The 16,071-nt window shown below is 43.0% G+C and overlaps 1 protein-coding gene across 1 annotated transcript in view; it reads left to right on the forward strand.

The window, feature by feature from the left end:
* LOC309562456 (uncharacterized protein) overlaps positions 1-3,849 on the forward strand; it is a 117,974-nt gene extending 114,125 nt beyond the window's left edge. The window contains exon 10 of the mRNA XM_082266686.1: positions 3,646-3,849. Within this exon, the coding sequence (XP_082122812.1) occupies positions 3,646-3,840 (195 nt within the window). The 3' untranslated portion in view covers positions 3,841-3,849. The remainder of the gene's footprint in view (positions 1-3,645) is intronic.
* The last annotated feature ends 12,222 nt before the right edge of the window (positions 3,850-16,071 follow it).

Here is a 16,071-nt window from a genome sequence, read left to right on the forward strand (position 1 = left end):
ACAATGATTGGATTTGGGGCTGAAAGGACAGGTCAGAGTCCAGGATAACACCTAGTACCCCGGCATGTTAGAGACCTTGCGCTCCTCCGCCTTCCGTTTGAGAAAGCCCCACAGATGCTCAATAGGGTTTAGGTCTGGAGACATGCCTGGCCAGTCCATCACCTTTACCCTCAGCTTCTTTAGCAAGGAAGTGGTGATCTTGGAGGTGTGTTTGGGGTCTTTATGTTGGAATACTGCCCTGCAGGCCAGTCTCCAAAGGCAGGGGATCATGCTCTGCTTCAGTATGTCACAGTACATGTTGGCATTCATGGTTCCCTCAATGAACTGTAGCTCCCCAGTGCTGGCAGCACTCATGCAGCCCCAGACCATGAAACTCCCACCACCATTCTTTACTGTAGGCAACACACACTTTGTCTTTGTACGCCTCACCTGTTGCCACCAAACACGCTTAACACCACCTGAACCAAATACGTTTATCTTTGTCTCATCAGACCACAGAATATGGTTCCAGTAATCCATGTCCTTAATCTACTTGTCTTCAGCAAACTGTTTTCGGGCTTTCTTGTGCATCATCTTTAGAAGAGGCTTCCTTCTGGGATGACAGCTATACAAACCAATTTGATGCAGTGTGCAACGTATGGTCTGAGCACTGACAGGCTGACCCCCCCCCCCCCCACCCCTTCAACCTCTGCAGCAATGCTGGCAGCACTCATACATATATTTCCCAAAGACAACCTCTGGATATGACGCTGAGCACATGCACTCAACTTCATTGATCAACCATGGTGAGCCCTGTTCTGAGTGGAACCTGTCCTGTTAAACCGCTTTATGGTCTTGGCCACTGTGCTGCAGCTCAGTTTCAGGGTCTTTGCAATTTTCTTATAGACTAGGCTATCTTTATGTAGAGCAACAATTTTTTTTTTTCAGATCCTCAGAGTTATTTGCCATGAGTTGCCATGTTGAACTTCCAGGGAGAGTGAGAGTGATAACACAAGATTTAACACACCTCCTCCCCATTCACACCTGAGACCTTGTAACACTAACGAGTCACTTGACACAGGGGAGGGAAAATGGCTAAATGGACCTAATTTGGACATTTTAACTTAGGGGTGTACTCACTTTTGTTGCCAGCGGTTTAGACTGTAATGGCTGTGTATAGTTATTTTGAGGGGTCAGAAAATTTACACTGTTATACAAGCTGTACACTCACTACGATACATTGAAGCAAAGTATAATTTATTCAGTGTTGTAACATGAAAAGATATAATAAAATATTTACAAAAACATGAGTGGTGTACTCACTTTTTGTGAGATACTGTATATATTAAGGGGGTCCAAGCTGAACCAATGTAACTATATATAAAATATCCATACCTAAAATTCATCTTTAACTCTATTGGCTTTACTACTTTAATTTGATTTGCCTGTTAGTTTCTTGCATATATACTCATCTCTATACTCCTCTGTAGTGGCAGTATTTTCTTTATATTTACACATGGAAACAAAATGGCTAAGTCTCTCTACACCATACATGTATATTTTCTCATTATCTGAATCAGTCATAACACAGTACATGAGCCAAGCCCATAATTAAAGCATAAGAACTTATTTAGAACTAGCATTAAGCCTGCTAGGTTCTTAGAAGTTGAAGTACAACTAAACCTTTTAGAAAAAACTTTGGATTTTGCCGTCTTAATTAAAGTATGGTATATTGCTGTGTACAGCTTAAAACACATTTTTTATTGTTTCTATTTGTGAGCCATGTACATGTTAGCAGCTATGGAAAAAGCCTCCTGCATTGGAGTGCTCACCATAGCTGTGAGTGCATGGCCAAGGTGGCCATGCCCTAATGTAGCAAAACGTTACATTAGGATAGGAGGTAACAAGACAGAGGCTGAATGAGCAGACACACTGTCAGCCTTTGGCCATTGGGAGCGCACAGCACAGGGTGGCAGTACTGATAAACCAGCTGAAATTCGGGCCTTTGGTGGGCCTGTCCCTAGATTGATATAATGAAGGTGCCAGGCAGTAAATTGTTGTCCAAACAGCAATAGCATCCAATCAAATGCTGACACTTGTCAGGTATTTAGACAATTGGTGAGGCTGGCTGTCAAAATACAATACGGTAGGTACAGCAGCAGATTCATTCATCCGCACTCTATAGAATGGAAGGAGACATCTGTTAGATTTTATGTATGTATATATATATATATATATATATATATATATATATATATATATATATATATATAATCTATGTGTGTGTGTGTATGGCCAACTTTAGAAAAGAATGGCTCAGAGCATGCACCTGGGATGGACCCTCTTCTCTATAAGTGCACTGCATAGTGCCTAGGGTGGCCCAGCAAATAATTCCTATGATCAGGTCTTGTGCCAGGGATGACCATTATTCTTTATGCACAAGCCAGACGTGAATGGCAGAAAATGGTATGATGTAAACACTGCAAGCAATAATTTCACTTACTCTGGCTCTAATCCATATTACTTGATAAATGATCAAAGGGGGCAGACTATGGAATTTCTATGTACTAGACCAGGGGTCTCCAAACAGTTTACTGTCCTTCAGATTTTAGGGGTCCAGACTGTGGCCAGTGGGGGTAGAAAAAAAAAAAATGACATAGCACCTTCGGTCAGTAGGAGGAAGAATGGTGCTCTATCATTGGTGTCAGTGGAAGGAATAGTGCTCCATCACTGGTGGAGAAAAATATGCACCTCTGTTGGTGTCACTGAAAAGAATAGTGCCTCATTGTTGGTGGCAGTAGAATGAATAGTCCCTCGTATCAGTGGAAGGAAAAGTGCCCCAAGGGCCAGATAAATGCAAGCAAGGACCACATCTGGCCCACGGGGCCACAGTTTGGTGGCCACTTGTACTAGACTATGATTCAGCATTTTTACTGCAATCTGGGGAGCCATTAAAGAGATGTAGTCTCACTTACTGTCCTGCTGATAATGGTTTACCAGACAAGAAGTGAGGGGAAATCTGCAACAATGATACAGACAGAAATAAAAACGTGAAATGGGTTTTATCACTCCCCCTTCTCCAAATTTACTAAGAAAAAGCATTTTTTTTCCTGTCCGTGTTGTCACTGTAGAGTGCCCCCCCCCTCTTGTAAATTCCCAACAGAAGTTCTATCCCTCCAGTGCTTTTAAACTAAGTATACACTAGCAGATTTTTGGTTGGAAATTATTTGTTTTAAGAACGTTTATTAGATTTTTTTGTAAGTGGGGAAAATTTGATGTTCGTTTTCCACTGCGATGATAAGAAAATTTAAGAAGCAGAATGAAAAATTTTCTTCTAAAAAAACAAATTCTAACAGTGTATGTGGTTTTCGTTCAGTAAAGTACTTATGTTTCAAAATTGAACGTTAAAAGCCAACAAAATTTTGAATTGATTTCAAATGACATTTTTCAAGATGTTGAATGTAATGAGAATTTTTGTACAAATGTTCATAAGAATATTTAAAATGCATGAAGGTTCCTTCAAATTTCTACCTATCATTAGACACTTTTGCCTGACATACACCTCAGCCATTAAAATGTTGAGATTATTGTGATCAATGTATTAAAGCCTCTTGTATCTGAACAAAGAGAATAATCTGCCATTCTTATTCCATTATATATTATCAGCTATATATGGCCGCTGTGAACATCACAACAAATGAAAGAATGAATTCAAAGAAGTACTTGTACCTCATGAACGAAAGTGGAAAGTTCTATAATCCATTTGACAGAGGACTGTATCTGAACCTCCTAGAATTCTTCCATTTCATTCCACAGCTTCCAGAAGAGAAGATTAGGAAAAGGAAAGTGAATGAAATCTGAACATGTTAACAAAGAACATCTGATTTTAGAATTTTATTTTAATGCTTATTTATAAAGAGATATTTTTATTGCATTTTTCAAATAAATAATTTTATTATGACATTAACCATGTATTTGTGGGATTTCATTTTAGGTAGCTTGACAGTAGCTTTATTCATTCTGTTCTTACATGTTTCTAAAATCTGACACCTTGCCGATACAGGTCTATTGAACCTTATAGCAAATCCAGCCATGGAGATCATTTTAAGTAGTCCTTTAACTGTGCATGTATTCATTTTAAGCTTGTATGTGGCTTGGGATAAAAATCTATTCTGTTTTTTGGGGGCTGTCCAGCACTGATCCTGTTTATTGGATGAATATACTATATATATATATATATATATATATATATATATATATATATATATATATATGTTACATAGGGGTTGATTTACTAACACTGGAGAGTGTAAAATCTGGCACAGCTGTGCATGGCAGCCAATCAGCTTCTAACTTTAGCTTGTTCAATTAAGCTTTGACAAAAAAAGCAGATCTATGGGTATCTTAGATTTCCAATAAACTATTTCCATCTCAGCTATCCACACTGTTGACCTTGGCTCCCTATGGGGCAGGGCGAAGTGTGGTAGGCAGTGCAGACTGACTATATAACACATCACAATTGCAATGGTGGGTTAGTAGCATGTTTTGGCTCTGAGGAAGAAGGTCCTCCCTCGAAACGCGTCAACCAGCTATATGTGGATACCATCACGCTATCCAGCACCGTGACACCGTGGGAGCGGTACCAGATTTTGCACTCTCCAATTTTAGTAAATTAATCTTATTTAACAAAATTTACATTTAAAAAACATGACAGGAGCACTTACAAACCTGGGTGGTACAACTTGGTAAAAAGCTGAAATAGTGCTTGGTGGTGTATTTATAAAAAATAAATTGCAGAGCTATTTGTCCTGCAAAACCGCATGTACAATTGTTCTTTGTGAATGTCAGCAAAATTGAAGGTTACTAGGCTATTTTCTAAGCAGATAAGATTTAAAAGCATAGCTTGACACAGGAAAATACTGCATTTTGGCCACTAGATTAAACTAATGATAATAGGAAATAAAAACGTATTAACTAGATAGAGCTGATGATTATAGGAAACAATGACTTATTTGCTATAATTATCAGTTCCATCTAGTGGTTTTAATGTGGTATTTTCCTGATTCACACTCAGGGGCTGACAGGAAACTTTTGGTACAAACGAGAGGCCCATGGTGCAGCGAGTCGGCCCCCCTCCCACTCCCCCTCATCCCACCCACCTCCTGACCCCCCTTCCAGGCTGAAGCTCCGCTCCAGGTACTCTCTCTCTACTCATCGGCTGAATCCGTGTTCCTGACCTGGCCAACAGGAAGGAGCTGGGACAGCTTGGTTGGAGCTGCCTAGGGGAGGAGAGTCTCCAGTGGGGCATGGAACCAGCCTCTGCTCTGACACAGTTTACACCATCCATGCTGGGGATGGGGGGGGGGGGATGCCTGTGCCTGTCCTTGTCTTCATCCCGCACTCAGTAGGTCAGCAGTGGGGACTTTTTACTTCTCTTCACCAGGAGGGGAGATGTATAAAGTACTAGAGACCAAGACTTGAGTAAAAGTACAAGTGCTCTATCAAAAAAGGGACTTGAGTAGAAGTTGAAGTGCTCTTTAAGCACCCCACTTAAGTAGAAGTACTAAAGTATTCAACATTTTTTGTACTTAAGTATTGCAAGTAGTTTGTTTTAAAATTTACTACTCAAGTACTGAAAGTAAAAGAACAAGTATTGTGTTATGTAGTTATTAAAGAAAGTAGTCAAAAGGTCAGGGCCCCCCTCCCATTTTAGATCCCCCTTAGAGCAGGCCAGGGTCCCCCTCCCATTATAGATCCCCTTAGAGCAGGCCAGGGTCCCCCTCCCATTATAGAGCCCCCTTAGAGTAGGGCAGGCCAGGGCAGGTCCCTCCCCCCATTGAATAGATCCGATTCCCTTAGTGAGTGACTTGACTTCAAGACAGTTCTTGCTTCTCCTACCTTAGGCTGTCTCGAGTCCTCCAGCCACTCTCTCCACAGTCCCCAGTCCAGTCCCCCCTGCTGAAAGAAGAATATATTCCTACCTCAATCCAGTTCTCCCGCGCTGGGCAGCAGCGCTGCACAGTGCCCAGAGACAGTCTAGTAGTCTAGACTAGTCACAGTCCCTCCCCCAGCCAGGGCCCTTTCTCACCACCACCACTTCACTTGAGAGCCGAGCGGGACTCGGGCCGAGCCGGCGAGGCTCTGCCCCTGAGCCTTCACATCGGGTCGGGGATTGGTCGTGACTTGTGAGTCTCAGAGACAGTGAGACTCGAGTAAAAAAAAGTCAGCTACGGTGCGGGTTTGGAATGGAATGATTCATAACATTTTTATAATTGTAACGAGTAACGATGCAGCACATAAAAAAATATCAGAGTAAAAGTATTAAACTCATCGAAAATATGTACTTAAGTAAAAATGGAAGTAGGAGAAAAAAACCATACTCTAGTAAAGTACAGATACCGCCTTTTAGTACTTAAGTACAGTAGTGAAGTAGTTCTACTTCGTTACTATACATCTCTGACCAGGAATCCTTTCGGCATGTCTGTGGCGGAAGCAATGCAGCCTTTTTACAGGGCATCAAAGCAGCCCGGGGGCAATCTCCCCCCTGCCCCCTGGCCCATTCTTCCCCTGTTCACACTATTTCTTTGAATGAAGCATCTGACGTGGAGAGAACATAGCCTAGTAAAATTCTATTTTGTTGGCACTCACACAGAACAAAAGTGCATGCAGTTTTGAAAGACAAATAGCTGTATGATTTTGTTTTTGATCACAGTGATCACAATTGTTTTCTATGTGCTTGATTCACTGCACAATGCTGTTGTGATGTGAGGTGCAATGTGAGGCATTTTTCAGTAGCAGAGTGGGTGACACCACATGCCACTGTACTGTAGTGCAACACAACACTGTTGTGCAACACAACTTGTTACAGTGTAACTATGTGAACTGAAAAAAAAAAAGTTTTTAAAAAGTAAACAGTGTGATGTACTTAAACATACATCACACTGCCCTCTGCTGGCCCTCACACTAACTGCTATGTGCACAGTAAAACACTGCCACTCACCATGGGGGCTAAGGTATACAAACCCTTAGACCAGGGGTCTCCAAACTTTCTAAACAAAGGGCAAGTTTACTGTCCCTCAGGCTTTAAGGGGGTCAGAAGTAGAACATACCCCAGTGTCAGTGAGAGTTATCAATTCCTCAGGCTTGGTGGTCAGTAGGAGTAAATAAATTATAAAGCGCATGTGGTTAGTAAGAGGAGGAATAACGCCCCATCATTAGTATTGGTGGGAGGAATTGTTCTCCCTCATTGGTGGCAGTGGCAATGGTAGAAGTAGTGCCCCCTCTTTGGTGTTAGTGGGAGGAATAGTGCCCCATCGTTGGTGTCACTGCGAGGAATTATGGCCCACTACTGGCTGGTGTCAGTGGAAGGAATGGTGCCCCAAGTCCCAAATAAAGGCAAGCTAGGTGCCACATCAGGCCCACGTGACACAGTTTGGAGCAGTGCTGAGACAAGGTCATCCAGCGCCCAAGGCAAAGATACCAAACCCCCTTCCCTTAGGGTTAGGGTCAAGGCGCCCCCATCCCTGCAATAAACCATTGCGCCTGGGGCAGTTTGTCCCTCCTGCCCACCCCTTGTCCCAGCCCTGGTTTGGAAACCACTGCCTTAGACAGTTGTCACAGGAACAAGTGTCCCTATTGGAAAATGTACCTTCTATTCCTGATCTGGTGGCAGCACAAAATTTTACATTTACCCTCACTTTCATTGCTGGTGACAATTCTGATCATTAAAATTGGGGTGAATCTCCCTAAAGGGGACACAGATGGCAATAAAGGCCTGACAGGAATTATAACCCTTAACCCACTCTACCAGATCTAGAAAATAAAAAAAAAAATAAAAAAGTTATTGCCTTTAGTTATAATGTAGGCTTTTTTCGTACAGTGAAAAGCTTTTTTAACTCATCTGTTAACATCCCAAAAGGAGCATTATTTGCTGAATTCCAGCCATTTACTTTTTTTTTACAAGATGATTCAATTTTAATGCAAAAATGAGCTGTATTACCAGACAGATTTCTGCTGTAGAATTAAAGATGTACAGTCAAAGCTCGTTTGGCTGTACTTCTCCTATGGATCACAGGAGTGCTATTCGTTCTGCGCTCCTGTGACCCGTTTTCAGCAGAGTGTGGGCTGAAGTCTGCACAGATGTGTGCCCAGGCACCGCGTAATCACGACCATGGAGTCAGAGTCCGCCAGGTCCCTGGACCGACACCCGGCTGAGCCTCTCAGCTCTGCGAGCCACTGAGAGCCTGAGCCGGCCACTCCCCGCCCCTCCACAGCTCAGCGCTCCAATCGGTGAGGAGGAGGCAGAGCAGAGAGCTGTGACTGATAGTCATCGCTCTCTGCTCAGAGAGATATCAGAACCGAGCGATCGAACACCGCTGTGCAGAGGTGCCGGAGGACAGATGCAGCATCCACCTAGGTAAGTATTAATGTCGGAAAAAAACTCCAAAGCCATACATCTCTTTTAAGAAAAGTCCTTTTCCTACCACTATCAATAGCACAACACTAAGATGTACAGCACTGCTAGTCACCCAAATGCTGTGCTTAACCACTTCTAGACCGGAAGGATTTACCCCCTAAATGACCAGGCCATTTTTTGTGATTCGGCACTGCATTAATTTAACTGACAATTGCGCAGTCATGCGATGCTGTACCCTAATAAAATTGATGTCCTTTTTTTCCCCACCAATAGAGCTTTCTTTTGGTGGCATTTGATCACTTGTGCGATTTTTATTTCTTGCGCTATAAACAAAAAAGTGTGATAATTCTGAACAATATTTTTTACTTTCTGCTATATAACATTCCCAATAAAAAAAAAAAAAATCAAATTTTTTTCATCATTTTAGACAAATTTGTATTCTGCTACATATTTTTGGTAAAAAAAATCCCAATAGGCGTATATTAATTGGTTTGTGGAGAAGTTATTGCGTCTATAAACTAGGGGAAAGATTTCTGTCATTTTTATTTATTTTTTTACTTGTAATGGCGGCGATCATTGATTTTTAGCGGGACTGCGACATTGTGGCAGACAGATTGGACACCTAACTGACATATTTGACACTTTTGGGGGGACCAGGGACATTACTACAGTAATCAGTGCTAAAAATATGCACTGGTACTGTACTAATGACACTGGCAGGGAAGGGGTTAACACCAGAGGCAATCAAAGGGTTAAATGTGTGCCTAAAAGATGCTTTCTAACTGTGTGGGGGTATAATTTACTGGATGAACACAGAGATCTGTGTTCCTAAATTGGAGGAACACAGGAGCCCTGTGTTCATTACTGATAGAACAGCAGTCTGCCTTGTTTACATCATACTGAAAAGAAGATGTACCCTGCTCAGGTGGATCTATATCCACAATCAGCTGTGGGTGCTGGACCTTGGATCGCCACCGGATAACAGGAACATGAAGAGAAAGTGGCCGCACACCAAAACGATGACTTAATAGTAGCACTCTGGTAGGAAGGGGTTAACACCAGGGGCGATCAAAGGGTTAAATGTGTCCCTAGGGGGTGCTTTCTAACTGTGTGGGGGATTGGCTTGCTGCATGAACACCGAGACCTGTTTTCCTAAATAAGAGGAACAGGGGATCCCATGTTTACATTGGTAGACCTCCATTCTGTCTCCACAGGGAGTGATCACGGGTGCCCAGCGGCAATCCCGGGTGTCCAGCGGCAATCGCAGCCACCAGCCCTGCTGATTAGCTTCCCCTCTGGCGAATGGGTGCGCGCGCACCCCCGCTAGTTTTCCGCGAATCAGCATACAGGTAGGTAATTTCATGGGACAGAGCCTACCTGCCGCAGTAAAACTACGGCAGTTGGTCGGCAAGCTGGTAATATGTGGATCAGCAGTATATTCCCCTCCCTATACTGGAAGAAGATGTGCTATCCAGTGGCCTCGTAGGAGAATCTTTTTTAACGGAATATTAAAATACTTTGAGTGCCACTTTTATATTTTTGAACTCGTATTAGCAGGGGTTGAAGTTTCTAAAAATGCACTGGGGTTCCGGAGTCCAGGTTTAATTACAGATTATAGTGCGGTGAGCCAAAAAAAAAAAAAACATAAACGCCCTTTAAGTTTTACTAAGACAGTGGTGTTCTGCATACATATATACATACAGTACATAAGCTTCTTTTTTGGCAGTATACCGGCGTTTAAATTTTTTTTTCATTGGTCACTTGTCAACCTAAAAACGCCTGCACAAAAACGCCCATAAAAAACGCCTGTAAAAATAGCAACACCTAGATGTGAACGCAGCCTCAGTGTTTTAAACATTAGGTAACAGAAAAACATTATACAAATTCACCAATAGGTGGCGCTCTTTCATCGAAAATGCATGCTATTCACAGACCTGAAAATAAATGTTTCTGTGTGCACAAAGTACTTTACGTTTTATTTCCCCCAAATTCTTATTATTAATGTATCAATTCTTGTAACTAAATGATGCTGTCGTGCATATTTAAACAGTGTATAACATATTTTGTAAATACAGAGATATGAAATATGTTTGACTTCCTGAGGCTACGTTCACATGTGGGCATAGCGGATCGCGGGCAGAATCACCGCGATTCTGCCCGCGATTCGGAAATCATTGCAAATCGTGGGACGCCTGTGCGATGCCCGTGATTTGCAATGGCACCCCAAATGCTGTGTGATGTTGCCGCGATTTCCGCCTGCCGAATCGTGGTAACATCGCGCAAACAGAATCGCGGGACGCATGACGCACCAAAAGAAGCTCTTGTACCTTTTTTGGGAGTCATGCGTCCCGCGATTCTGTTTGCACGATGTTTAGCCTTGTTTCCACGTCCTATGTGTGAAAGCATAGGAAGTGGGGTGCAGAAAAATGGCAGCAAGTGCTCTGGACTGATGAGTCAAATTTTTAAATATTTGGCTGTAGCAGGAGGCAGTTTGTTTGCTGAAAGGCTGGTACAATAATATGTGTCTCCCGGCAACTGTGAAGCATGGTGGATGTTCCTTCCATGTCTAGGGTTGCATTTCTGCAAATGGTGTTTGAGATTTGGTCAAGATCAATGGTGTCCTTAATGCTGATGAATACAGACAGATACGTATCCATCGGGCTATGCCACAGGTATCAAACACAAGGCCCGCGGGCTAAATCCGGCCCGCCAGGCCATTTCATGTGACCCTCACAGCTCTCCTGCAGCTTCAGTACCCCCTTTGTCTCAGTGGTCAGCAACAGAAAGGAGGCAAGAACTTCTCCACCAGATTATGCACTTTCCCGTGCATCCGCGGAGAGGCTCGTCTCTACCCCCACCAATCTCAGCAGTTAGCAGTAGAGAGGTTGACAGAACTCCCCCTACAGATTCTTCACCTCTCTGTGCAGCCGCAGCACCTCCTCATCTCCACCTTCCATGGGCTCAGCATTCAGCTGACTCCAGCCCTCCTCTGGTCCTCCTCCACACCCTGCACTTTCAGCTGTTATGCTTCCAAGCAACCCCCTCCACACACACACACACTTCTTCCCGGCAGCAGCACAAGGTAAAGATGATTTACGGTGATGTAAGAGAGGGTGAGGAACTCTTGACCTCTGACGGTGGGGGGGCTCTTGACATCTCATGTAAAGAGGATGTGGGGTGCTCTGGACATCTAGTCTCAGATGCAACCGGCCCTTTGAGAGCAACCATAATGCTGATGCGGCCCGAGATGAAATTGAGTTTGACACTGCTGGGCTATACCATCGAGGAGTCATGTGATTGGCCCCAAATTTATTCTGCAGCAGGACAACAACCCACAACATACAGCCGTAGTCATTTAGAACTATCTTCAGTGTAAATAGGAACAAGGAGTCCTGGAAGTGATGGTTTGGCCCCCACAGAGCTCTGATTTCGACATCATGGAGTCTGTGTGGGATTACATGAAGAGACAGAAGGATTTGAGGCAGTCTACGTCCTCAGAAGATCTGTGCTTAGTTCTCCAAGATGTTTGGAACAACCTACCTGCCGAGTTCCTTCAAAAACTGTGCAAGTTTACCTGGAAGAATTGATGCTGATTTGAAAGCAAAGGGTGGTCACACCAACTATTGATTTGATTTGGATTTCTCTTTTATTCATTTACTTAAACTTTCTCAAAATTTTCTTAATTAATAGCATTTTTGCACACCTGCCTAAAACTTTTGCACAGTACTGTATGTCAGGTGACTGTGGATATTCACGTTGCTATATGCACAGATTACTTAGCAATAGTTATGCCTTCAAAGTACTGAACTGCGTGATTTACACAATGCGTAACATTTGAAGACATCATTGTATCTATGTGTTGTTGTTATCTCACTCAACTTAAAGTATTAAAACAAAAAAAATTTTCAGACAATGACAATTTGGGGAATTTGCAGCTCATTGGTAGTGCAAAACAGTGAGTTTGCTGCATGCCAGAAGTACATTTCAGGGCTTTTTCTGTCCACTTTTATTTAAAATAAAACAAAAGTTTACACATTAATATTTTCCCACACAGGGGGTTCTCACCATCAATATGAATCAAACATAGGGTTCTGGCTCTTTATCAGCCCTGTGCCTCAGGCTTAATGCCTCGGTCTTCCTGACTGTTGAACACACAGTACCAGTGCTCATGCACAAAACGCACAACACGTCAGCTTGGCTTCTTATCCTACAGCTCCCAGCTGCTACATCCTTCACAGGCTCGGGCCTTGGTCTGTCCTGACCTAGACAGTAGGGTGCAGACATGCATCTCTCACTGCCCCCTTCACACATTGACCCCCTCAGAAGGGTGGGGCCCTGAGCTCTAACTTTGGCTAGGGATGGGCTCTGTGTTCAACTCGAACATCAGCTGTTTGTGTGCTTGCAGAACACACAAACAAATATGGCGCCTTTTTTGCAGAGCATTGATTGATGATGATTGGCCAAAGCATGCACCTGACCTGTATGCTTTGACCAATCACAGTACAATCTCCTGTCAGAGCCATGATTGACCAAAGGCAGGGTGCCTTTGGCCAATCATGGCTCAGGGGCTAATTCCACGCCCCACACTATATACTACTACACACTATTATGCAGCCGTGTATAGTGTGTGACAATAGAGATTAGGCAGGTAGTTAGTGGATAGTGTGTTCAGACAGTTTAGTGCAGTCAGTGTAGTGTACAGGCATACCCCACTTTTAAAATGTATGGATATGTTATAGTCTTGGGTCCCTTCACCTGCTCCCCAAGTTTTGTGTCCCTGTCACTTATAGTTCGGGAGCAGATCTATGTTAAGCTGACCAATATTTCCGATATAAATATAATATAACATAATTATAATATTTTAAGACAGGGAGCAGTGCCCTGCCAAGCTGACCAAGATTTCCCATAGATGCCAACGTTAAAGATGGGGAGCAGTGCCATGTCAAGCCGAACAATATTTCCCATAGACGCCAATGAGCACTGAAAGCTGAAAATTGGTCTGGGCGGGAAGGGGGTGAAAGTGCCCTGTATTAAAGTGGTTAAGGATAACCCTATGACAAAAAAAAAAAAACAACGTGGGGTCCCCCCCCCAAAATCTATACCAGGCCCTTTAGGAACTCCACGCCAAAATTGAAAAAAAAGGGCGAGGCCCCCAAAAAAAGAAATCCATACCAGGCCCTTTGGTTCTGGTACTGATTTTAAGGGGAACTCCATCCCAAAAAAAAAAAAATGCGTGGGCGGGGGGGCCCCCAAAATTCATACCAGACCCTTATCCGAGCATGCAGCCTGGCAGGCCAGAAAACAAGGGGCGAACAAGCGCCCCCCCCCCCCCCCCCCCACCAACCATACCAGGCCGCTTGCACCAAAAAAGTGTAAAAAAGTAAAAACCACAGAACACAATTTTTGACAAGTCCTTTATTAAAAAGAAAAAAAATAGTGTCCCTTAATGTAAATCCATCGTCAATCACGCGGCCCGCCTCACCAGAAAAATAGAAAAAAGATTCAAAAACGCTTTGCCTCTTTTTTATCTGTATAGCCGGGGGCTGGCAATACTTTACAGCCGTGAGCAAGTTTAAATAAATGACATTTTTTCCTTTAGAAATGTCAGTATTGTTGCAGCAGGCCCCATACAACATAGAGATGCGCCACTTTTCGGGCACATTAGAGGACCCCCCAAGCACGAAATTTAAAGGAATTATTCTTTTTTTTTTTGTTTCACTTTCAGCATCATTAAAATCACTGCTCCTGTAAAAACAATTGTTTTAAAAGATTTTTTGCATTGATACATGTCCCCCAGGGCAGTACCCGGGTCCCCATACATTTTTTATGGCAATAACTTGCATATAAGCCTTTAAAATGAGGACTTTTGATTTTTCAAATTTATGTCCCATAGACTTTATTAGAGTTTGCATGTTCGCTAGAACTTTTTGCCTGTTCCAGGTGTTCTGGCGCAAACAGAACAGGGGGGTTTTCGGCCCATCACTAACTCTGGCTCTAATATGAACGCAGCACACCATTGCATCATAATGTGCCTGTTTCCCACAAAATCTGGCCCAGACTGCCATCTTAGACCGTGGCGTGGGCTTACCCTGCCACAGGACCTTGCACTCATGTTGACTTCAATCCATTACCTTACTCTACTCTACTCTACTTACTCTAGACCACTAGTGAACATCAATACTCCACAACTTCCACCCTGCATGCTGCCCTGTTCTGTTACTCCATGGTCAGCTTATAGAGTAGAAGCAATGGAAACCTTATTTTAACTTCCAGCTGGGTTAAAGCAATACTGTGTAAAGGAATAGTCCAGGTAAATTCACTGGCTGAATAGAAAAAGTGATTTTTTGACTTTTGAAGGAATACATCAATTACATAGGTAGTCAGGTTGAAAAAAAGACACAAGCCCATCTGGCTCAACCAATAAAAAAACAAAAAAAAACAGTAAAATCTGTGAAATAAAGGGTGTAGTTCATATTTGTCTGTAGATGTACTTTAACCAAAGCATACTTAGTTCAGCTTCATAAATTACTGCTTTTATGACTATCATTTGACACAAACATTAAATCATAGGGATGCTTACACAGAAAAAGCTATTTTCCTAGCATTTTAAGCAGATAAAAGACAATACAGATAGAAACCCCTAAAACCCATTAGTTTCGTTTTTTGGCTCAAATAAGTGAATATTTATCTAACAATGCTGAAAAACTTAATTTTGGGGTATGTTCACACTGCATGCCTTCAAAGTGCACACATATGCATTTAAGTACATTTTGACACATTTATGATGTAGCAAAATGCGTTTTCTATGCATTTTACATGTGTTTTCTTTGCATTTTTCAGCTTGTGATTTTAAGTTATTTTCCATTCCGTCACTTACTAGGTCATGAAAACGCATAAAAATGGATGTAAAATCTGTGTAACCCTATGTATATACATTTCAATGCATATTACAAGTACTTCAATGTACTCCTGTGCTGGCAGAAAATGCTTGTTAAAGTGCAGAATCCTTAATTTTCTTATGACACACTGCCTTGTGAGAATAAGGCTCTCTATTGTGTTTTTTTAGGCCTTGTACATTTAGGCTTCAACTTTCTTAAGGGCAAGATTTTACTAGGGTGACCAGGTGTCCCTGGTTTCCGGGGACAGTCCACGGACTGAGGACACTGTCCCCAGACCAAGTCTGTCCCCGGATAGGGGTGCCATCTATCCGGTATTGCCCCGTACAGTCCAGGTTTAGACACTTGGGCCCAGGTCTCTGTCCTCCTGTGACCCAGACACAACATACTTCCAATCACATCCAACCTTCCAGTAAATATCCTGGGGATGGAACTAGTCTCGGACCAAGTTCCGGCACTGCGCTCCACTCAATGAGATTCCTGTCCGCTGTGCCTCTCTCACCCCCCACTGCCACTGCCACCGCCTCTAAGATCTCCTTTGTAATCATTGGTTGCTGTTCTAGCAGCCAATGACATGCTTTTTCTGGCATTAACACTGCATAAGGGGAGGTAAATAGTCCTAGAGCAGCTCCACCCCCCAGCCCCGCCCCCCAGCTCGGCTCTCACACTTTCCTCCTTGGTTGCATTAGCTCCCGGGTCCCGCTGGTAAGGAAATCTGAATGGATATATTAAAGAGGGCAGGGGCTGCTGATATAATGGGGGGGGGGGTCTCTCTGATCT

This window comes from Pelophylax lessonae, assembly GCF_965119305.1.
Source record: "Pelophylax lessonae genome assembly, chromosome: 1".
Taxonomy (NCBI): Eukaryota; Metazoa; Chordata; class Amphibia; order Anura; family Ranidae; genus Pelophylax; species Pelophylax lessonae.